At 53.5% G+C, this 21,779-nt stretch overlaps 12 protein-coding genes across 12 annotated transcripts; 6 read left to right on the forward strand and 6 right to left on the reverse strand.

Moving 5' to 3' along the window:
- Positions 1-113: 113 nt before the first annotated feature.
- CLAFUR5_02229 (uncharacterized protein) lies at positions 114-881 on the forward strand (the record flags this gene model as incomplete). The annotated part of the gene is made up of 2 exons (XM_047901377.1): positions 114-238; positions 299-881. 2 exons carry the CDS (start codon positions 114-116, stop codon positions 879-881), a joined length of 708 nt encoding a protein of 235 aa, XP_047756774.1.
- An 823-nt stretch (positions 882-1,704) lies between these two features.
- CLAFUR5_02230 (Oryzines biosynthesis cluster protein J) lies at positions 1,705-2,340 on the reverse strand (the record flags this gene model as incomplete). The annotated part of the gene is made up of 2 exons (XM_047901378.1): positions 1,705-2,157; positions 2,215-2,340. Coding segments are annotated over 2 exons (579 nt in total), but the record flags the coding sequence as incomplete, so codon positions are not given.
- Positions 2,341-2,796: 456 nt separating this feature from the next.
- Positions 2,797-3,723, reverse strand: CLAFUR5_02231 (Cytochrome c oxidase assembly protein COX11, mitochondrial; the record flags this gene model as incomplete). Its single annotated transcript, XM_047901379.1, has 3 exons — positions 2,797-2,849; positions 2,916-3,442; positions 3,515-3,723. 3 exons carry the CDS (start codon positions 3,721-3,723, stop codon positions 2,797-2,799), a joined length of 789 nt encoding a protein of 262 aa, XP_047755575.1.
- A 275-nt stretch (positions 3,724-3,998) lies between these two features.
- CLAFUR5_02232 (uncharacterized protein) lies at positions 3,999-4,671 on the forward strand (the record flags this gene model as incomplete). Its single annotated transcript, XM_047901380.1, has 2 exons — positions 3,999-4,069; positions 4,122-4,671. The coding sequence occupies 2 exons, from the start codon at positions 3,999-4,001 to the stop codon at positions 4,669-4,671; spliced, it is 621 nt and encodes a 206-aa protein (XP_047755574.1).
- Positions 4,672-4,857: 186 nt separating this feature from the next.
- On the forward strand, positions 4,858-5,831 carry CLAFUR5_02233 (uncharacterized protein; the record flags this gene model as incomplete). Its single annotated transcript, XM_047901381.1, has 2 exons — positions 4,858-4,874; positions 4,925-5,831. The coding sequence occupies 2 exons, from the start codon at positions 4,858-4,860 to the stop codon at positions 5,829-5,831; spliced, it is 924 nt and encodes a 307-aa protein (XP_047755573.1).
- A 543-nt stretch (positions 5,832-6,374) lies between these two features.
- Positions 6,375-8,033, reverse strand: CLAFUR5_02234 (Mitogen-activated protein kinase kinae MKK2; the record flags this gene model as incomplete). The annotated part of the gene is made up of 3 exons (XM_047901382.1): positions 6,375-6,525; positions 6,600-7,261; positions 7,314-8,033. 3 exons carry the CDS (start codon positions 8,031-8,033, stop codon positions 6,375-6,377), a joined length of 1,533 nt encoding a protein of 510 aa, XP_047755572.1.
- Positions 8,034-10,066: 2,033 nt separating this feature from the next.
- On the reverse strand, positions 10,067-11,668 carry CLAFUR5_02235 (uncharacterized protein; the record flags this gene model as incomplete). Its single annotated transcript, XM_047901383.1, has 1 exon — positions 10,067-11,668. The coding sequence occupies one exon, from the start codon at positions 11,666-11,668 to the stop codon at positions 10,067-10,069; it is 1,602 nt and encodes a 533-aa protein (XP_047755571.1).
- Positions 11,669-12,016: 348 nt separating this feature from the next.
- CLAFUR5_02236 (uncharacterized protein) lies at positions 12,017-13,033 on the forward strand (the record flags this gene model as incomplete). Its single annotated transcript, XM_047901384.1, has 1 exon — positions 12,017-13,033. One exon carries the CDS (start codon positions 12,017-12,019, stop codon positions 13,031-13,033), a length of 1,017 nt encoding a protein of 338 aa, XP_047755570.1.
- A 766-nt stretch (positions 13,034-13,799) lies between these two features.
- CLAFUR5_02237 (uncharacterized protein) lies at positions 13,800-15,383 on the reverse strand (the record flags this gene model as incomplete). The annotated part of the gene is made up of 1 exon (XM_047901385.1): positions 13,800-15,383. One exon carries the CDS (start codon positions 15,381-15,383, stop codon positions 13,800-13,802), a length of 1,584 nt encoding a protein of 527 aa, XP_047755569.1.
- Positions 15,384-15,671: 288 nt separating this feature from the next.
- CLAFUR5_02238 (uncharacterized protein) lies at positions 15,672-17,055 on the forward strand (the record flags this gene model as incomplete). Its single annotated transcript, XM_047901386.1, has 2 exons — positions 15,672-15,732; positions 15,800-17,055. The coding sequence occupies 2 exons, from the start codon at positions 15,672-15,674 to the stop codon at positions 17,053-17,055; spliced, it is 1,317 nt and encodes a 438-aa protein (XP_047755568.1).
- An 800-nt stretch (positions 17,056-17,855) lies between these two features.
- CLAFUR5_02239 (uncharacterized protein) lies at positions 17,856-19,403 on the reverse strand (the record flags this gene model as incomplete). Its single annotated transcript, XM_047901387.1, has 1 exon — positions 17,856-19,403. One exon carries the CDS (start codon positions 19,401-19,403, stop codon positions 17,856-17,858), a length of 1,548 nt encoding a protein of 515 aa, XP_047755567.1.
- A 386-nt stretch (positions 19,404-19,789) lies between these two features.
- Positions 19,790-20,863, forward strand: CLAFUR5_02240 (uncharacterized protein; the record flags this gene model as incomplete). The annotated part of the gene is made up of 1 exon (XM_047901388.1): positions 19,790-20,863. The coding sequence occupies one exon, from the start codon at positions 19,790-19,792 to the stop codon at positions 20,861-20,863; it is 1,074 nt and encodes a 357-aa protein (XP_047756474.1).
- Positions 20,864-21,779: the final 916 nt, after the last annotated feature.

A 21,779-nucleotide genomic window follows, 5' to 3' on the forward strand; every position in this document is an offset into this window, starting at 1 on the left:
GCCTGAACATCTGACACAGGAGTGTAGATCTTGCGAGCGTCCTGCGGCCGTTATTCTGTATATAATCTATCTTTCCTGCGAAAATATGTCACACAGCACAGTACCGTCCCACTATGCCAACTCTTCCTTGCCTTTCGGGATCAACGACACCTGAAGGATGTCTTGCTTGGAACGAAGTGTCGTTAGACTTACCAGATGTATGCAATACCAATGAAGTCAACCGGAAACCTCTGGTAGTGTATGCTATCATTACTGTCCGACATTGGTGCGGACACTAATAGCGACTTCCTTGTATCAGATTCCTAGAAGGTACACAACCGACAGATCACGACCGCACTGTCCTAAGTCAAACATTCAACATCCCCATTGCTTTCTGGAGCAGGCTTTGTCAAGATGCAAGCAGTTTCTTCTGGGCCGGCGACGATGACACAGGCTCCTACACCACAGCATTCCGCTTCCTGATCAAGCATAACTCCAATATTGCCGCTCGACGGGATATGTTACCAGCTTATCGATGGCAGAAGCTAGGCTTTGTCACATTCCACACCTCTCGCCAATCGTCTGTAGTGCTCTGCTTTGATCTAGCAGGAGACGCCCGAGCTCACGTGAGAGAGAAGCTCGTCGAAAGCAAGATCACGACCTCGGACCTGCATTCTTTCTCGATCCATACTGCGATCTTGGGCTACGTAGTCGAGCAACTCGACCAAGCAGTCTGGTCATGGAGAGATGCCGTTCGGGCCATTGAGAAGGCCCGCAGTAACGGCCAGCACTCTGCCTTCGGCGACTTTAATCACATGCACGAAGTCGCACGGCATCTGATTCATAACTCTGAGATGCTAACCAACGCTCTTTCGGTAGTCGACAGCCGTCGAAGAGTGTGATACGACCAGCAGAGGTGTTCAGAGCTCTGTGACCTCCACGCATCGACGGGAGTTTGGATTCGTTGCGTCTGTGATGAAGTGTCTGCTTCATCGATCGGTCGCGCTTGAGAAGCGTATGAACAATGAGATCACGCTGGTAAGTGAGCTCCCTAGCATGTGATGGTGCTCCTGCTTATTTGGAACCGTAGGCTTTCCATTCCAACGCCCAACGTGACACACTCCTCGCAAGCCGCATCGCCGAGTCGGCTCAGCGTGATGGTCGAATCACTAAGGGAATTGGCATTCTCGGCATGCTGTTCTTGCCTGGAACATTTGTTAGCGTATGACTGTCGCACTGAAAGTGAAGCGTTGGGCTGATTGAAACCTTACAGGCAATCTTCAGCATGAGCTTCTTCCATCACTTCCCGGGTGCAGGCGACCAGGCGGAGCAGTGGACGGTATCACCCAAGTTCTGGTTGTACTGGGTAGTGACCATTCCTGTGACGCTGTTGACGATTGGCTCGTGGCTGCTGTTTACACGCAAGCATCGGTCACCTGTAAGTGTTACTCCAGCTGGTGAAGTCAGCAAATCACTGCAGAGCTGGTGATACCTGGCTGATGCAAGGCGTTATGGTCTGATTATACCAGACAAGGCAGCGTGTTGGATGAGGCAAAGATTGTGTCCGTCTCGAGATTGGAGACTGTTTCTTGCGGTGCATTGTTCGCATGAATGCCGATACTGCATCCCACACGCCGAACAAGGCATGCCTCACACTCAGTTGTCTCTACCGTCCCCCCCCCTCATCGTCCCACCACGACCTTGCCCATCTCATTCATCTTACTGATCATTCCCACTACTCGGCAGCCCCTCCGTCCCCCTCCCCAAATCTTCCCCAAATCTTTCCCCATTCACAACAACAGGCTGACAATCCTGCAAACAAAAGATCATTCTACACCACTCCGTCTCGCTCGGATTCCTCCACGCATGCATCGTCGCCCTTTGCACCATAACATCCCCTCTCTTCAACAGCTGTGTCTCCCCACTATCCAGAATACTCTCCACCTGGCCCTCCAGCACAATCCCATAGTCTACTGACTGGGTGCGATGCATCATGCACGTGTAGCCAGGTTTGAAGTCGACGTAGCGGAGGACTGTGCCGCCTTTGGAAACGAGGCCAAGTTTGCCACTTTTCTGCTTCTCTTCGTGTTCGGCTACGTCGGCGTCGTTGTTGAGGTTGGCGGGGAAGGTGGTGGTGAAGGCTACGGACATGGCGAGGGCGTCGTCGTCGTATTTGACCTGTGAAGGAGAGGAAGTGAGCTATTGCTTGAGATCCGTCTATGTTTTGCTGCTTACCCAGTCTACTGGATGCTTCGAGTGGACGATAGCTTTGCCCGTCTCATTGTGTCCAGTCCAGTAGGCAGTTGGGCCAGGAAGGTCGACAGCCAGCTGGTTGTTCGTTGGTTTGCGGTCGTCGGCCATGTTGGCGGTGGTGAGATCGAGAACGGAGAGACAATACGTTTGTGTTCTTAGCCAAGGCAATGTCCAAGAAGGTGGCTGATATGCTGAGCAGTCCGGAAGATGATCTTTATCTGGTGATGCAGCTCTCCCATGGCTCCCCGGGATATTCGGACTCCGGATTGTGTGAGGGGTAGCTCGCAGATCAGCTCATGCAGGTACAGTTCGGGCCCTCGAGGACGGAGAATGTGGCTCGATAGATATCAGTGGGCCAATGTACTGCCTGCTTTCGTTGGTCGGATTCTCACATCTTGAAGAACAGCTGCGTCGCATTGCCGTGCTGTACCCCAGCTTTGAACAAGCGCCGTGCATCGCTGCTGTTCCGTGGAACGTGCAACAGGCTTCTGTTCCCATAGCATGTCGATGAGTGAAGTTCCACCTCCTCGTGCTTGATCATGCCAGACATTTGGATCGATCGGCTTAGTTAGGCATTGGTACGGGAGCAAGATGACCATCCTTGTCATACCTTGCTTCTAGAAAGGAATCAGCATTTCGATACAACCAACGCCGCACCGTGGCGTAAAGCGCAAGGTACTCACTGAAAAAGGTATAGTTCAACGTAATCGTATCAATATTCCTCATCGTAGGATCCTTCAAGAAGTCCGGGTCGATATAGAAGAATACCGGCATATCCACAGTCTCACCCTTATTCAACCGCTGCTCCTCAAAGCAAAAGCACTGAATCTTGCTAAAGTACGGCGCCACCTGCGCAGGCGTCACACTGTATGTAGCGACTCCAATAATGTCCTCATCTTTACTTTGGTTCGTGGCTGTATAGAACGCCAATGCAGTCTCTCCTGGCAATACTCTCACTTCTCGTTGCTGCGGCGTGAACTTCCAGGGTAGGATGTCTGATGTAGATCCAGCGAACGTGATTCGAAGTCGTCTCGAGGATGTTACGGGCGTGAGCTTCGCGGCTACATCGTCTTCGGTCTCGGGCCCTGCGTGCGCTGCGGATTTGATCGGTTGTCCTCCCCAGCCAGTCTGTTGACAGATCGTTTTGTATAGTGGTACGCTGCCATAGCTGAGCGCAACTGTTCCAAGGATGATCGATATGGCATAGTAGCTGCATATTCGTTAGACCCGTCTCTGAAGTGCTGGGTTTTAGACCAGAATTGTGCTTCATGACTTGACTAACAGTGTATTCTTATTCTTCTGCTCAAACGGCTTCCTCATCTGTGCCATTGTGGGAGCCTGTTCCTCTCGTGCCTTTGAAGATGTTTGCAGACTGCGGGAGAACTGCTTTCGCCATTGCATCGATCGATTCGTCTGAGTACATTTCGAGCACGTCCATTGCGATCGTTGAATCGCGAGCTCCAGTAGACTTCGGTATTTCGGCGGTGCCATATCGTAGTTGATGTATGTGCAAAAGCAGCAGAATGATGATGTCGAGATCGTTGCTGCCGCAAGAAGCTCTCGGGAGTGATCGCCGCGGCATCCGGGACCCCTGCACTTCAGATCTGCTTGGCAACGGTCGAGCTTTCCTCTTTGCTTGACATGTGATTGCTGTCGGGTCTGTACACAACATGTATCCTACCACCGGTCTTTGCACTGACCGCCGCAACAGAATCGACAAGACAGTACGCTGAGGGCTTTGTGTCCCGGTGGAAGATGAGCTCACAATGACACCAAAATGTGGCGTTTGCAATGAGCAGGACTCCAAGTACAAATGCCCTATCTGCGAGCTGAGATAGTAAGTGGAAATATCGTTGCGTGGACGTGGCTCGACACTGACTGTTACGCAGCTGCTCTATACCATGCTACAAGACACACAAAGCCACTCACGTGGACGAAGATACTACGAAAAGTGCCGAGAACGATGGCAAAGCAGCTCCGCTTCCTCTCGATAGACCAGGCACCACACAGAGAGTCCCCAAAGTCGACTTTACCGGCTTCGAGAAGAATGAAGACTTCCAGCGTCTACTTTCACGCTTTCCAAATCTGAAATACCAGCTTCAGCTTGCCTATGGCGTTACTCTCGAACCAGGACCAGATGAAGAGTTCACTTGGGGTCGTCGGGATTGGTTAGACGATGAGCGTAACGCTGTGAGAGGTGGCTTCCGTGGACGAGGTCGAGGCCGCGGTCGTGGAGCTCGAGCTCGAGGAAGGGGAGGGCGATTCATCCCGGAGCTACCGCACGATGACAGGCAGCGTGGGCCATGGACTCAGGAGAAAGGAGACAAGCAGGCTCTTAATCTTGTGCACAGAATGAGGATTGGGAGTGAAGATGAGTTGGTGGAGGGGATGAGTGAGTTCATCGAGTTGTGCCAGATTAAGTTTGGTGGTCGCGGGTAAAAGCAGGAAGCATGTGCATTTCCGGGTCCACCTCACTTCCATCTGCCGCCACAATCTTCAAACACCAAACACCAAACACACCACGTTTGGACTCGACACCCACCATATATCTACATCGCCGGAAGCACCGACACTCTGAACCATTCCGACCGCAAACAAACGCTCTCGACGAGAGCGCCGTCGACCATGACGCCGACCTCAGAGTCTGTATCACCACTGAACTACCGCGCATATTACTGACTTTGGTGAACAGCCTCCAATCACAACCGCTGACAGTGGTGGTGGGCTCTGGTGACGAAACACAGACGTTCTACTTGCACGAGAGCCTCGCTGTCAAGCACTCAGAGTTCTTCACTGCCAGCATGAGAAATGGTTGGACAGAAGCGACTACCAAAACCATCCCCTTGTCAGAGTACTCACCGGAGATATTCGGGGCTTTCGCAAACTTCATATACCACGGGCGATTCGAACTTGAGCCAGCGCGAGTGGGCATGCAACTCGAACTCAAGACTGTCGGACAGTCAAGCTACAAGCTCGAAGTTTTGCCTACAACGACCATCAAGGAAGTGAAGAACATGATGAATATCAAGGAAGGACTCCCGACTGAGTTCTCGCGCATCGTAATCCGCGGAGACACAAAATGGGCGGATGATGACCTCACTCTTTCTCAATGCAACATCAACGAAAATCGCACGGCCTTCCTGATCAGAGGGATTCGAGAACCCCGAAACGATTCCGGCAAAGGATCATACCCACTCCTCGATACCGGTGCAGCGCGTCTCGTCGAACACTGGATCCTAGGCGATAAGCTGCAATCATCGAGCTTCAAGGACTACATTACCGACCGACTCATTGAAGAGCTTCACTGCAGTTTCTACTGGCCGGTACAAGGGTCTCAGACCGTCTACTCCCAAACTGCTGGTAACAACAGCATTAAGCGCCTCATGGTCGAGATCGCCGCAAGGATGTGGAAATCGGACCATTTCAACAATATCACTACCGATCCTGCTGCTTACGAGTTCTGCCGCGACCTCGCAATTCGTATGGGAACGATGACTGCCGAAGAACGAGCCAAGCCATTCAATCCGGAGCCTTGCGAGTTCCACGAGCATAAGAAGGACGGAACAGAGTGCTACAAGGCGATGTTCGTACAGCCATGATGAGCATCAGCGAGCTAAATCGCTGCAACGGCTGTCCAAAAAGTCGCTCAAGCAGACGAGTGTCAGCCGTACTCGAACACCGCGTAGCAGTGTCTCAGCAACTGCTGTCGAGATGGGGATGAGGCGCATGTCTCGGCCGAAAGATGCGTTGAGAACATCATCGGAGGGCAGAGAGGTGCTGGACTTGCTGGTGTGAATCGTGGTGGGACTGCCAGTGCACACAGTACGATCACATTGCGTAGTGTCTCCTGCTATCAACCTCACCCCATCCCGATTCAATTTCTCACTCGCTTCTACATGGTCGCAAATATGCCATCGCCATCGCCCAATCGCAATCGCAATCGCAATCGCAATCACAATCGCAATCGCCATGCATACCCAAATCCATCCACGCCCAGCTCCCTTTCCCTTTCCCATGAAGGAGCGAAATGAACGCCTCGAAATACACCATCCCGCTCCGCTCCGTACGAAAAAGTCCTCTTTGGTTTTCTTCAACAAGGGAATGTGCCGCATCGCTTCATCTCTTCCCTGCCATTGTTTTGCTCATGCCTGCGGCTCCTCAACCTCATCCTGCCAATCCCAAACCGTCTTCAAGAATTTCGTCATGTCGATCCGTTTCTGCTTCATCTCCACCATCCAAGGGTGTTTGAGGATATGCCAGGGTGTGGCGCGGCGGTTTGCGTCTTTTTCGAGACTAGAAGATCATCAGCACAACCCCTTCTTCCGCCACTGCGCTCCGCTTCGTGGCTGTTTATGATGGGGACTTACCAGCACTCAATGAAGTACTTGAAATTCGGACTCCACGTCAAATCATTCTCCGGCTCATCCTTGAGCTTCGGAATCGGTTGTCGCACGATATAAGTGAGCAAATCAATGAGACCCGCTCGAGGGTTCATTTCCGTGCCGTCGGCGGGAAAGGGGAATCGATGTTGTGCCACTTCCAGCAACGTCACGCCGAGGCTCCACACATCACTGGTGATGGTATAGCTCTGCCCCGTTATCCTCTCCGGCGCCATGTAATAACTCGTCCCAATGAAAGTATTCGCATCTCCCTTCGTGCCAAACTCCCCGGACACGCCAAAATCACATAATTTCACCTCCCCTTTCCGCGTTAGAAGGATGTTCGAGGGCTTGATGTCGCGGTGGATGATGCGGTGGCCGTGGAGGTATGTCAGTCCGTTTAGGACTCCTTCTGCGACTTTTCCGAGGACTTTCTCGCCGGTGCGCCCGCCGAGCTTTTTCACTTCGCGGTAGACGCTGTCGAGGGAGCCGCCTTCGCAGAATTCCATGCTGATTCCTATTGTGCCGGAGGTGTCGTCCATGAAGGCGCCGTAGTATTTGCAGATGTGGGCGGAGGCGCAGGATTTGTTGAAGGAGAGTTCGCGGACGATTTGTTTTTTGACGTCGGGGTTGGGGTCGGTGGTTATGACCTAGGAAGAGTCAGTGGGTGACAGTGCTGAAGGATTTAGTTGTTCGTCATACCTTCAGTGCGAAGACTGTCTTCCCTCCTTTGAGTATGCATCTTGTTACTGCACCGCCTGCACCTTCACCTAAGCTGCCAATCTCAACAATGCGACCCTCCTTCTTCGCTGCCTTCCAGCCTGCGTCGTCTAGATCTTCCACATCCAGCGGTCTTCCCTTCTCCAATGATAGCTTTTCAAGATCTGGTAGCATACCCTGCATGCTGTTCTCCCTCACCATTCCCTCTCCTCCAGAATGTGCCGAGCTACTGCTGTATAACGATCCAGTCGCTGATTGTGGGTCCCTGTCACCTCGCAGCATCTCCACAAAGTTGAGCGCGGAATATGATGATGTTGTCGATACTGAGCCATTTTGTGTTGTGTTTGCACCAAAGCTGTTTGTCCGACTATGCGCAGAATCATCACTGCTACCACCACTCGCTGACAGCCCTGGAGCGATCTGTAATGGAGGTCCTCTCCGCCTTGTCTGAGCATTCTCTTGCGGCGTTTGTGACGAGCCCATGGGTGTGGCTAAAGACAGTTTCGGCGGTTGCTGTCTCGTAGGTATGGACAATGGAGGTAGTGCGGAGTTCTCTGACATTGGTGGTGCTGCCGCGCTGTTCACGGGTCGCTGGCCTGGTGACGCAGGTATCGCCAACCCAAGCCGTGGCACCCTGCTACCAGGCTGCTGGCGACCCTGACCCGGGATGGGTGGACGTAGTAATGGCACCGGCGACGCCATGTTGGAGCGATCTAATGGCTCGGGGATGGGTAATTCGGCCACGATGGGCTATTGACAAGGCGGCTGTCAAAGAGGTGCTCGCGGCCCTCTTGACAGCCTGCTTCCGCGGTTCAGCTGCGAATAGTGGAAGATGTCGTGTGATGTGCTTCGAGGGTGCCGTGCAGTGGGTGCGGAGGTGCTGGTTGCCGATCTTGTGTTGCTGACGCGGTGACGTTAACATGCAGTTGAAAGGCGGCGGGAGAGATGTTTCGGGCGGGTGATTGCTTCGTATGCAGTGTTCCGCAACAATAACTTGTGGCCGAGCTGTAGGGGCTGAATCGAGATCCTGGTAGTGTTCCCGGGCTGTGCTGGGATAACCTGGTATTGCGGTAGAGCGGGGGATGTGGATATCGGAGGCAGTGAGGTGTTGGTGTGAGGGTGCGGTGCAGAGTAGATGAGTGTCAGAGATGTTGGCTCAGCAGTCACAGTAGGTGCCTTGGAGGGAGGCTCCCGTTGGTGGCCTGCTAGACTAGTCTAGCGCAAGAGGCTGTAGGCTCGGGCGGCTGCTCAGATGTCCATGGGCCAATTCCTTTGTCTTCGCGGCAACGACGGCGCCCGGCAATGTTTTGCTATGCAACGTGTGTACAAGATATTTGGCTTGTCTTGAGGTTCACAGCAATGGCTTCTCCTCGCCGAGCATGGACGAGAAGGACAAGAAGAATGGGCGTTGATGGTGGTGGGAGCAAGCTTCAGGGTCAGAAGGTCTCGTCTGTAGGCGCCCGCAGGTGACGATGAAAGTGGCCTCTGGAACAACGCTGCAGCCCAGCGCCTCCAAGTTGGCTGTACCTGGCTATTCGAAACGCCGCAGCAGAACTGATCGACAGCAGACTGTCCCGCAAGCACACAAGCACTCGCCGGAAGCACTCTTCTACTCGGAACAACACTCGAGAGGCACAGCAACGGAAAAGACGGATGTCAAAGGAATGGCCGTGCCGCACCCCATCGGCGACCTGCTAGGGCTGCATAGCACGCCTCACACCCTGCACATCAAGCGCACGAGGACAAGCAGGATGCCTACAAGGGGGAGATTTGCTCTGCAGCTCTGACCGCGGCTTTGGCTGAGAGCTTGCAACTTTCGCAGCCAATCTCGCGGTCTAACAACCCAGTCCTCTACTTCATCGGAGACTTCGCTTACTTCTTGTCAACGTCCGCCCGGAGATGTTGACAACGCAGGGTACATGTATGCTCGTGCAGCTCACGATTGACGCAGAGCAACGCAGACATAACATCCGAACCTCCCTCGTCTGCCGCCGTCGGTCCCTGCTTGCTTTCAGCGGGAGTGGCTTCCCGGAAGCGAGCTGGTCCCTGCCATGTGTCACTTCTGCTGGCCTGCTCACAACCTGGGCGATGCTCCCCGGACATGGAGGTGGTACTGCCAACTTGGACGGTCTAGAACGTTGTGAGCATGACAGCATCCTAGCTGACTGATGAAAGCCACCCGCTCCGCCTATCGTTGAGATCGACCATACAGCATCGCCGAGCGCTGACTTGCTGACTGCGCATGGCAGAAAGCCATCGCTTCGCCGGATCAACGAATCATTGCCATGTAGGTGGGAATGATAACCAGGACGCTGTGGTCTCGCCTTCCACCATGCGGACTCATGGGCTGCTTTCCACGCCCTCAGCACTCTACAATCACGCTCGTGAGTCGATAAACAGCTGCTGCATGGCTCGAACAATCTCAAACACTACACAATTTCAAACACTACATTCCGATGGCCTGGTTTTGTGTCACTCAAGGCTTGCGAACACTTAGTTGCGGAAGCTGTTATCTGTCAGTCAAGCTTTCGGGATCCCAGGAGTGTCTTCATCGTGGCGTCCGCTAGGAGCTTTACGCTGCATTGAACGCTGACATGCAATTGTTCTCTGTGCTATCGTCACATTGTCAGTAGAGAGTGAGAAGTAGGGAGAAGCTCTGCCACTGCCATGTCGTGTGCATTAACGCGCGCTAACAAGATCGTGCAGCGCGACTAACGCATGCACAGTGCCTTTGATCAACTCCCAGCTACCTCTGTTCTACAGACCTGCTGCTGTTCCTTCCATTGATCTATCCGCCTCCGCCGAGATCCTTGCATGATGCAACTGCCACTGTCACCAATTGCGACCTCAGCGGCCTCCCAATCATCTGCCTCAACAGGACTGCCCACATCATCCTCGAGACCTATGTCGTCAGATGTTGTCTGCAGCCACGATGTTATCTTCGATTGGTCTACACTTGCTTTGCAGGCAGCTTCATAGCTTTCCCGATAGCCATTGTCATCCTCATCACCGAAGCCGGAAGACTGGTCATCCAGCCTGAGCTCCACGCCGACTCTGAAAGCAGCAACCTTGGCCTCTGCATAGGCCACCTCTGCTTCGATGACTTCTGTCGTCAGTTCGCGGTTACGTTGCACCCAGCGGAGGTCGAAGTCGGAATCACTCTCCTCGGTCTCGCCTCTTTCTAGCTCTCTGTCCATCTCCCTCCGATCAAAGCGCTCGTTGGCATGTTCCAGGCGTTCGCGTGCTTCGAAGTAATGGTCCTTACCATCTTGGTATGCTTGCTCCTCTTCCGTCAATTCTTGCGGTTCTGGCGCAAGGTCCTCATCGCGGGTCGCCTGTAGTTCCGCGACGGTCTCATTGTCCTCGTCTCCTTCCTCCCAGGACGGGTTCTGCCGTTGCCTCACGAAATCGCGGTACTCTGTCTGCAGATCTAGCGCTTCCACCTCGGCGATCGGGTCTTCTTCCATCGGCTCAAGCACTTTGGCTGCCTCACAAGCCTCTTCCAGAATTGCACCGACCATGCTATGGAGCTCGATTAGGTTGTTGGCCTGCGATCTTAATAGCTCTTCGGCAGATCGCCGACGATCATCAACATGTTCGCGAAAGAGACGCAGGTTCTCGAGCTCCTTCTCCAGACTCGCGGTCGGAGTATCATCCTCGCCGGGTTCCTCCTTCGCTTGCATGATCCGAAGCTCGTGGCCGGATATTTCCATATCGACATCGGCTTGCAAGTTCATCAATGCTCCTTGCTTGCGGACTGCTAGTGAACTCTCCCGCGCGAACGATCTTTGCGCTTCAGCAGCGTCTAAGATTTTGCTTAGCAGGTCTGCTGTCACTGCTAGGCCGATGCATTCCTTTAGGCCATCCGAAGCTGGAATGAACCTTGCCGGGCCGGCGGTGAAGTCTTCTCCGGTTATTTCGTCGAGCTCCACGTAGGCATAAGATGATTCTTCTGTGCTTGTCTCTCCGTCATCTTGGATGTCTCCATTCGCTCCGGGCGGAGAATCTTCGTTGGCCTCGAGTACGGCGGCCTCGGAAGCGCTGCCACTGGTGTGGCCTTCTGCTTGTACACCGGCCTCCGTCTGTGTTCCCTGATATTGAAATTGTGGCACTTCTGTTCCAACCTCTACCAGGTAGTCCTCTTCACGCCTGCGACGAGCGGCGTCTTTCAGACGCATCTTTAGCAAGGCCATATACACTGCGAAGGTGGTTGTGAGGTCCGCCATCTTGGGCTTTGGAGTTTGCTCCTCTTGGCTGACGTTGACTTTTCGAGCAGGAAAGGAATACCATTTGATCTTGGGAGTCGGAAGCCGACTAAGCAGGTTCTTGCAACGCATCTTCGAAGTCTCGCTTAGGGATACAAAGACGGACTCTCTGCCAGTCCTTTGTCTGAGTTTTGATACAGTCGACGCGACACCCCTTTGTTGCTTGCTGTGTTCACAACGTGGTCTCCACCCTGGCAAATTACGCATCTGGGAGAACAAACATTGCATAATGCGGCTGCTCTGGCACAATGACCGAGTCGCCATCGAAGGCTGCGATTTCAGCGACAATGAAACATAAACCCGTGGTCGATTCTCATCATGGACTCCTAGTCCCTCAGAATCAGCATCATTCTGATAACCATTGCCCAAAGACGACGGCTTTTGAATTGTAGCAAACATATCTCGGGAAGATAGCCGACCATGGTTCTCAACAAGGTGAAAATCAAGACAGCCTCGGTAGCGTCCAGCGTTGGCTCGACGCCAACACAAGCGACTACTACCAATCCATGGACGAAGAACGTAGCACCTGCGCTTCCTAAGCAGCCCACTGTACAGTCGAGTCCGTCACCAGCTCCTGCACCTACTCCCGCCTCTACCTCGCAGGTACCTGCATGGAGGCGCAACGCATCGCAAGCGCCAGGCAGATCTATAGCTCCCAGCATGCTGAAGAGCGTCCTAAACGGCAACGCCTCCCGCCTCGACCCTGGCCTCGCCAGCGCAATGGGCGGCCTCAGCCTTAGCAGTCAAAAGCCCGCACCACCAGCAAACTACTATGACCCCTCTCTAGGCCCCGAAGGCGAACCCCTCCCCGACGCCTGGTCAGGCAGCGCCTGCCCCTCCGTCAACACCATCGGCGGCTACAACGTCTCCTTCCGCAACGCCTCCTGCGTCCGTCACAAACGCACCGTCAACGACTTCCAACGCGGCGAAATCATCTGTCTCCCCTTCCACGTCGCCAACCTCAACCCCAAAAACAAACTCGGCCAGAACTTCCGCCTCGTCAAAACCTGCGAAGGCCCCGCCTTCAGCAAACGCCGCATCCTCGTCGTCCTCTACAAACACCAGCAAGACCTCCATTGCCTGCCTATGTACTCCTTCGAAGGCCAGGGCCTCGCGGCGAAGCATCAGAGTCTGTGGCCGGAGTATGTACAGGTCAAGATGCAGAATGCGACTAAGTTTCATCAGATAGGGCAGTATCAGCCCATCGTGGCGAGGACGTATGATAGTAGTCGGCCGCTGATGGTGGAGAGTGTGGTGCACTTGACGGGGGGTGTGAGGGTGGATAGTAGTGAGGATATTAGTTATGTGGGCAGGTTGACGGAGGAGAGTTATTTGAGGCTGGTGGCGTTGCATGATAGACGGGTGGCGGTGGCGAAGAAGGTGCCGTGGGAGAGTGATAGGGGGAGGGATGGGCAGGGAAGGTTTGTGTTGCCGTAGGGAGGGGTGGGGTGTGGTGGGAAGCACCCTTAGATAGGGAGGGGGTTTGATTGCGTTGGATGCGTATTTAGCGAGCAACCAGTAGCCAAAGATTAACATTTTGTGCACGCGTGAGCCTTCTCTACGAGCGGTGGGTAATCTGTTCGAGGGAAGAGGACCATGTCCTGTCAATAGCCGTGGTTGGCTCGGATGCCACCGGCGCTAGCTGGTGTACGTTGGAAAGAAATTCACGATTCTAGGGTTTCGTAAATTGAGAGATTTCTGATGCTAGGGATTTGCAAAAGAAGAAGATCTAGGATAACTATAGGGACTTTTCCTTTGGTGAATTAATGCTGGCTACAAGGATCTTCGACTAGCGACGGAGTGAGCCGAGCCAATGGAAATCTCGTCGAGGTGTCCTTCTTTCCGTGCTTTCACACCTTAACTTCCTTCTTCGCAACGAAGCATCGATGCATCAACGAATACCTAACATCTCCAGGGGTCATTTCGGGTTCTCAGCATTTCGGTACCGCGCGGGTATATCCTCTCACGACAAGGATGCGTTGGCTGACAAAACGGCGTACTTTTCGACAGGCTTCCGAGATGCCGAGAATCCGAAATGACCCCTGGAGATGTCACATGTAGAGCTTCTGCATCAGTCCGATGCATCGAAGATTCTCATAGTCATGAAGCAATGGAGTGGCAGGAGAAGACCACTCTACTTCGCCACGCCACGATGGTCATCATTGGAGACGAACACTCATTTCTCAATCTACTGACTGGCTGGCTAGCTACCACCCTGGCGAAGACAGGCCAGCTGCCGCCCATAACCATCAATATACCCACGATACGGCTCAAACGCAACGCAACTGACGCTGTCATTCGGTTCGATATCTTCATCATCCCACCTCTCGAAGTCAACCGGGAATTTCATCTTGTCTGGTCCGCCTTCTGGTCGAAGTTTTGCCCTCCAGTCAAGTATTCTTGAACTCGATTGTGCCGCTGCTATCGCAGGGTCGTCGTTCTCCGCACTTAACGGATATGCGTCGTAATCAGGCTCATCGGCGAGACTCGAAGTCATTCCATACTGGAGAACGCCGGCTCGCACTGCGGTCTCTTTGGCGGCGTTGAAAGCATCTTCTGCTTCTCTGAGCTCTTGCGTTATCTCTTGGTAACGTTTCGCCCAGACAAGATCGAATTCGTCTGTTGTGGCATAAGCGGCCTGATTAGCTTCCAGGTGGGGCCCGGCAATGTTGGCTCGATCATACTCGCGCTCCATATCTCTATGGTCAAAGCGACGTTGTGCGGCGGTAAATCTATCTCTCGAGTCCCACAGCTGTTGGCCAATTTCACGTTGGGCTTGTTGTTCAGGTGTAAGAGCGGGCAGCTGTGGCTTCAGGAAGTCATCACCAGTCTCCAACGGCTCTGGCATTTGCTGATGGGTGTCGCCAGTATCGTCATCTTGCAGTCCCTGCATCTCTTTCCAGGCAGCCTCGTACGCCTGCTGAAAGTCAAAGTGTTCGACGGCCCGTGAAGCCTCTTCATCCTGAAATGGAACGAGCTGTCCCCAGGTGAATGCTTCCTCAAGTTCTGGAAGGATGTCTTCAAGCGCATTGTGGAAGAGCCGCTGCTTGTTTTCGAGCCCTCGCTCAGCCTGCCGCTGCTTGGACTCCACATTCGCCATCATGTGCTTCAGGACATCCAGCTTGGTCTGCAAGGACCGAAGTTCCTCTTCATTCTCAGGACTCGGGTCTTCCCGCTGTTTCTCGTCCGCTTCAGCTACACGAACATTATAGTTGTCAATTTCTTCATCGATCGAGCTTCGGAACCTCTCGGCCTCTTCGTCATGCGTCTCGACATACTCCTGCTCCCGGACGCAACTTCGACGTGTTTGCACAGCTCGCTGGATCTTCGCCGAGAGGCCCAATTTCATTAGCAGGGCAATGCAGTCTTGTACACCATCATGAGCTGCTACAAGCCTGACAGGACCGGCGGTGTAGTCTTCTTCTGCCTCGTACTCAAAGGTAAAGTATCTTTGCTCGCGTAGCTGCTGTGGATCGACATGCTCCTCAGGCTGCGCATTGTCGAACTCTTGCCAGGTTCCATCGGGATTCTGACCGGTTCCAGGTTCATCGCGATACTGTGTGTTGCTGTTCTCAAATTGGGGTACATAATCTTCTGCACCGGACTCTATTGAGTATCCTGCTGCATTGCCCTGATCAACACTGCCACCTGCCTCGTAGTCTAGAGGATTAGGTACGCCCTCTGCCCTCTGGGGCTCTCTTGTGGGCTCGGCTATCAGTTTCTCCAAAATGCTGAGCAACGGCTGCTTTGTCGTCATTTGTAATAACACGATGGATAGCGGACCCATCAACCAGACTGAGCTGTCGAGTGTTGTGGGCAAGATCCGAGGTCGCAAAATGGTATAAAGGAAGGTGCAAGAAGGTGTTTGCTGCTGATGCGACAACCGAGTGTCGAAGGGGAACAAAGACAATCTGATAATTCGCTTATCTTTATGTGTAGTGAATCGGTTGCAACGAGCCACGATGAAGCTGAGTGTTTCGGTTGTTTGTCTTAGTGGTGTCCCACGATGGCCTGGTGCGGACATTGAACAATGTCACATGCCCGAATGCGGAACGCCTCATGTGGTGAAGAAAGCATGCACCAAGAAGGAAGCCCAATGCATAATTATGCACGGTCAATAGCTGCTCTTCGCAGCGGTAAGGTCATCCTCGTCGCCTGACTTGTATCCTCGACTTGGTTCAACGACCTCTCTGATACTGACAGCCACCTCGCAAAAGCCAACACGAATTGAAGATATGCCTGGTAACTTCGGGGATACGCAAAATCGCCAAGGGGGCGCTTGGAACAATGGACCGCCAACGAATGGGTCTATCGCTCCCGCTGCTGCACATCCTGCTGCTGCCGCGCCTAGGCCAACAGTAGGATTTGGCAACACTATGCCTCAAAGGCCTTCCTCTCTTCACCCCGGTGCTGTTGGACGGCCAGTAGGAACTGCATATCGTCCACGCCCGAGCCAGGTCGGTCAAGGTCGTCGCGGACCACCATCACAAACTCCGGGCCAGCTTGGAGGTGGGTTTCGAGCGCCCCCAAGCCAAAATGGGGGAGGCTTCCCAGGAGCACGACCTAATCTGGCTGGAGGTCCTCGACCCGTACCACAAACTCAGCCTGCCAGGCCACAACCACCGCCGCAGAGTCAAGTCGGACAGCCGCAAGCACCAGCGGTGGGTATAAATGACCTTCCTCAAGTCTTTCAGAACTTGAATTTGGGCATGTACAGTAACGTACCGGCAGCGCCGGCAGGTGCGACTTCATCGATATTGCCATATCCTCTACCACCACAGTCCAAGCTCACCACATTTCCCGTGAGACCTACAAACGCTCCAACAGGATGGTCTACCAACTACCCCATGGCGAACAGCAAGCGCTACAAGTGGTTCGTCAACAATGTCTGCTTCAAATCTCCATACAAGCGCTGGACCTTCGACAAAGGCGACGTCATCGCCGTACCCTACCACGTTGCCAACATGAACGAAAATCTCGACATTGCAGCAGCGAACGGTGGCTGCAGAGAAACCAAGTTCGGCCCTATCCTCTCCAAGCAACGCATGTGCATCGTCCTCTGGAAACACCACGAATGCATGACCTGCCTCCCCCTCTACTCGCACGGCCACCGCGGGATCGCAGCCAAACAGGGCGACCGCGAGGAAGATTACATCGAAGTACTGGACCTCGCCCTTAAGTCGACGTTTATTCCTCAAGGAAGCAAGAAGCCACTGGAACATATCCACTGGAGCCATCCGCATGGGTATCTTACGGCGGATACAATCTGCCATTTGACGGGGGCTATGAAGGTTAGTTGGCAGGAGCCGATATTGCATTTGGGGAGGGTTACGAAGCTTTCGTATGATAGTTTGGTCAAGTATCATAAGGCGTTGATGAGGAAGGCGGAGTTGGAGAAGCCGGATAAGGAGTGGCCGGCGGCAGGGGTGAATCCGAAGATTTCGCATGATGATTATTGAGTGGGTGGGGCGTGTGGTGCTGTGTTGGAGGGGTGGATGGGGTAGTGTATAGAGAATGTTCGTGGTGTATAGCTTGTGTATACCATTACTATGCGCATGATGATGGAATGTCCGTACTGTCATCGTAGGACAACATCAATATCAAAGAGTGGCAGACTTGGAGCGTTTCTTCAAGTACTCTACCTGCGCTGCTGTCCCATCACCCAAGGATCGAGGGAGCGAATTTGAGGGATTTCGAGAATAAGGAGTTCTTTATCTCAGATTCAGACTCCCTTGGCGAATTTGGACGACCTGACTTTGTTAGCGTGACGCTAAAGCCCAGCCGGTCACTTTAAGCGACTGCCGACGAGTACCAACCAATCAGAGGCTTAGGAGAGTCGTCAGGGGTCCAATTCGCGCAGCGACTTGCTCGGAACTCACCGGCTCTCGCTTAAAGTCACTAGCGTCGGCACGACGCACTTCCGAGCCTTCGCGAAACGCCTGAGCTCGCTGAGGTAAGGAGTTCTAGGAATTAGGGATTTCCGTCTTGATGAGTTAATGCTAGCTACAGGGATCTTTGACTAGCGGCGGAGCGTACCGAGCCAATGATGGGCCGACAACACTGGTTCCATCAGCCAGGATTTGTTTATGATATTGTCATCATGCCTCAGCTCATGCTGAATGGATAGCTCAACCATGCACAGTCTCGCGACTGACACTGCTGCTTCGCAAGCACCGAGATAAGTTGGTTTCCTGGCATCTGTTCATCAGAGAGTATACATATGTACAGCATCCGGCACTGATGGCTCACAAAACTCTAGCTACCGTGTTGACAGAGCCTGCTGCCGCCATTCGTCTATCTGCGCGCGATACATGTACCTGTCGACACAGCTGATGCTGTCGCTGATGTCGATCTCCTCGCCATCCCAGTCGTCAACGTCAACTTCATCTTGGAAATCTGGCTCTGCATCATCTGGTACCTTCTCCATCCAGTCGTCCACGATATATCTCCTGGCGTCCACGCGGTCTTGGCCCACGTCTTCGCTTAGAGGATACCCGTCGTGATCTGGACGAGGGTCATACTCCGATAGTACGTTCTCTTTCGGTATACCGGCTTCGATTGCGCTTGCTTTCGCTTGCTTGTACGCTTCCTCAGCCTCAACAAGCTCGTTGGTGATCTCTCGATACCGCTGCACCCAGTGGTTATCAAACTCTGTCCAGGTGGTATATGCCGCTAGATTCTCGTTCTTGTCGCACTCCTGGTCGTACTCCTTGCGATTGAACTGTGCCTGGGCCGTATTCAAGAATTCTCTTGCTTCTCGTACCGCATCTCGATGTGCTGCGATGGCTTGCTCCTCATGTGTTGGCGTTGGAAGATTCGGTCGTAAGAAACCGTCACCGGTCTCCAGGGGCTCTGGTGGAGCATCCGGATCCTGGTCGTCAGACATCTCTTTGGCTGTGGCCTGGTATTCAGCTTGCAGATCGAACTGTTCGACAGAGAGGTCCTCTTCCTCGTCCTGCTCTGGAATCAAGGTGGCATCTTGGAGAGCTTCTGCGAGAAAGGACAAGATGTCGTCTTGCGTCTCTGCCAGCGACATCTCTAGCCCGCGGATCCCATCATGGAGTCTCGCCTTCTTCGCCGACATGCGCTCCAATACACCTTCTAGTACATCAATCTGCCGCTGAATCGAGGCCAACACTTCAGGATCTGTTTCTTTTGGTTCTTCTCCAGGGAAGACCTCTGTCAATTCAGCGAGACGAATCTTGTGGCTCGAGATCTCGTCTCTGACGGTGTACTCAAACTCATCGATCTCATCGCCCTGGCGCTCGGCAAAATGTCGCTTCTTCCCAAGCAACCTGCGTGTATATGCTGCATGTTGGATGAGCTGAGAGAGATCCATTCTCATAAGCAGCGCTGGACAGTCCTGCACGCCATCAAAGGCCATGACCAAACGTGCAGGACCTTGAGTGTAGTCGTCTTCTGCTTCTCCATCGAACACGCAATATTTCTCATCCCGCAAGGACTGCGGGTCCTGGTATTCTCTTGCAGGCTCATTGCCGTCGGCCTCGAACTCGTTGCCGAACCCATATTCCTTTCCTTCGGGCGATGTTGGGGTCCGAAACAGAGACTCAGCTGATGGCTTGGTTTGTGCTGCTGGGCTTTCGACACTGGGTATCGCCACTGATGGGCGCTTCGGCCTTTGTAACTCCTTCCTTGATATTCCTGTGAACTTGGCGAGTCTGTTCAACAGGATACTGTTCTGCAACTTTTGCGCCAATATCACGCCGATCGGATCCGTCATCGCTAGTGTCAAGTGCAGGACAGCTTCGAGAATTTCTATGCAGAATCGTCTAGCTGACTCGATCATGTCGCGTTTTGCGGGATATGTTGCTGCGAATCGAAGTTCGAGTACAAAGAGTGGGAAGGACCTCCGACGCCGAGTTGCTTGTCTTTGTATGATTTTGATTGCTTGAGACAACGCATTCGGTTCATTTCCTTTGTCTCAATGGGATCGCGGCACATGATTCACCAACTTCGACGTTGTCTCGTAACCTTTCCGGAAACGCCCTACACGCGTAAAGAAAGAGCTGCCGCCACGATACGGTCACTATTGTACGTTCGCGGCAGGTCATTGAAGACAATGGCGGTACAACGAGGCTGCACTGCTATTCAACAGCATCCCTCGATTGACCCGCTCATCAAACCACATATCCCCGACGCGAGCCTAAAAGTACGATCACTGATAGCAGAAATATGCCAGTAGGCAACAGAGGTGGAGGGCCAACCGGCAACAGAGGTGGAGGACCGAGCAATGATCGCCCAGCTCTCGACCCGAGAACAGCACCTGCTCGACCCAACAAGTCACGAGTGACCTTCGCAGACAGCCCACAAACTCCGCGGGCAAATCAAAATGCCTACGTGCCAGCAAGAACGCCGGGTTCTCTCGCGCCCAATCAAGGGTTCTCGTATGCTCACGCAGCCCACAAAGGTAGCCAGTATACAGCTCCGCCCCAGCACGTCCAGGATGAGGAGAACCTACAAAGGGCATTTGGCAACTTGGATATGAATGACAGCACCAATCTTGTCAATCCTTCAATGGCACCGGTGGCCCAGCCAGCACCATCTCAGGTTTTAGTCGAGCCCCCAAAGCCGCCGCCAGGCAAGAGTCGAATAGGCTACTCCACATACTGGGCTCCCAGAGGCCACAATGACCCCAAGTGGCTGAAGACTGATATCTGCTTCAAAGCACCATATTCGAGAAGCACCTTCAATCTTGGCGACGTTATCGCCATCCCGTACCACGTCTCCAACATGGATGAGTACGCCGATCCAAACGATCTTCACATCGCCATCAACAAAGAGTACGGCCCAATCTACTCCAAGCGACGCATGTTCGTCGTTGTCCACAAGAACTTCGCCAGTCTCTTCTGCTTACCGCTCTACTCCCACAAAGGCTCAGGCATGAAAAAGTACCTCGACAACGATGACCACATGAAAGAAGTCATCGAAGTCAGAGACGTCATCTACCGCGGCGCTCAGGGACGTTGGATTCAGCAGCACAAATTCTACAACCCGCTGGACTTTGTGCACAAGGATTCTCCGAGGAATTGTCTTATCAAGGAGACGATTGTGCATTTGTCAGGAGGGGTGCGCATCGATTGGCATGAGCCTGCGACGTATGTGGGGAGATTTACGCAGAGGTCGCATGAGGCGCTTGTGAAGTATTATTTGCAGGTGCAGAGGAAGGCACAGGCTGAGGTTTGTACGAATTGGCCGAAGGTTGGGACGAATCCGAGGATGAATACGGATTATTTGAGAGGGAAGTGATGATAGCCTTGGCAGCAGTCGCTGGCTTCGGGATTCTCCGATGCGATGTGCTGGCCTTAGCACATGCAGGCTTGGCTTCGTCTACATGCCATTGCGCTAAGCTGTGCGGCGGCCTTGTAATTAAACACGGTCATGATCCAGCATAATGATGCCTCGTGGTGTCATGGTCTCTCTTTCCCGAAGAAACGGGCCGCCTTGTAGATACTTAGTCCATATCCATTCGTCAACATTGTACCTCTGTTTCATCAAGCCCTGCAAACCTTCACCGTCGCAAAAGCATAGGTCAGCTTACCAGCTCACCTGCTCCTACCTTCGCACCTATATCAACCCACACATTATCCTCCCTCCTCACTCTCATCCCACTCCAACCACACTCACAACACCATCACCACGCAACACCATCACCACCACACAACACCACCACCACCATTACGACCAACCAAAAAATGGCAGAACCCCCCTCCACCCCACCCCCTCCCACCCCCTCCCCCCCCACCTCCTCGCCATCCTCGCCATCCTCGCCTCCACAACCCTCCAACTCCTCACCCTAACCCTCGGCTTCCTAACCACCGCCTTCATCTCCGCCTTCACGATCAGTACGCTCAAAGACCACGCATTCTCATCATCTCCGCGATCCCAGAAGTGCATGGAACTCTTCTTGACCCTTGCGAACGGACTGCCCTATGCCCTCTTCCTCGTCGGCTGGATCGAGGAGCAGTTTTATGGGGGCAGTAGCGAGATGGGGCTGATGAGGACAATCTTCGACGTCGGCGCGGTTGTGGGGTTGGTTGCGATGGGGAATTTGGTGATTTATGGGCTTGTTATGGCCGTGGATCGCGTCCTCCTTTCCATCAGAGTCAGAGTCAGGGGCGGGGAGGGCGGGGAGGGGTATGAGAGGATCCCAGACCTCGAAGAT

The sequence above is a fragment of the Fulvia fulva genome, chromosome 1 (assembly GCF_020509005.1).
Source record: "Fulvia fulva chromosome 1, complete sequence".
Taxonomy (NCBI): domain Eukaryota; kingdom Fungi; phylum Ascomycota; class Dothideomycetes; order Mycosphaerellales; family Mycosphaerellaceae; genus Fulvia; species Fulvia fulva.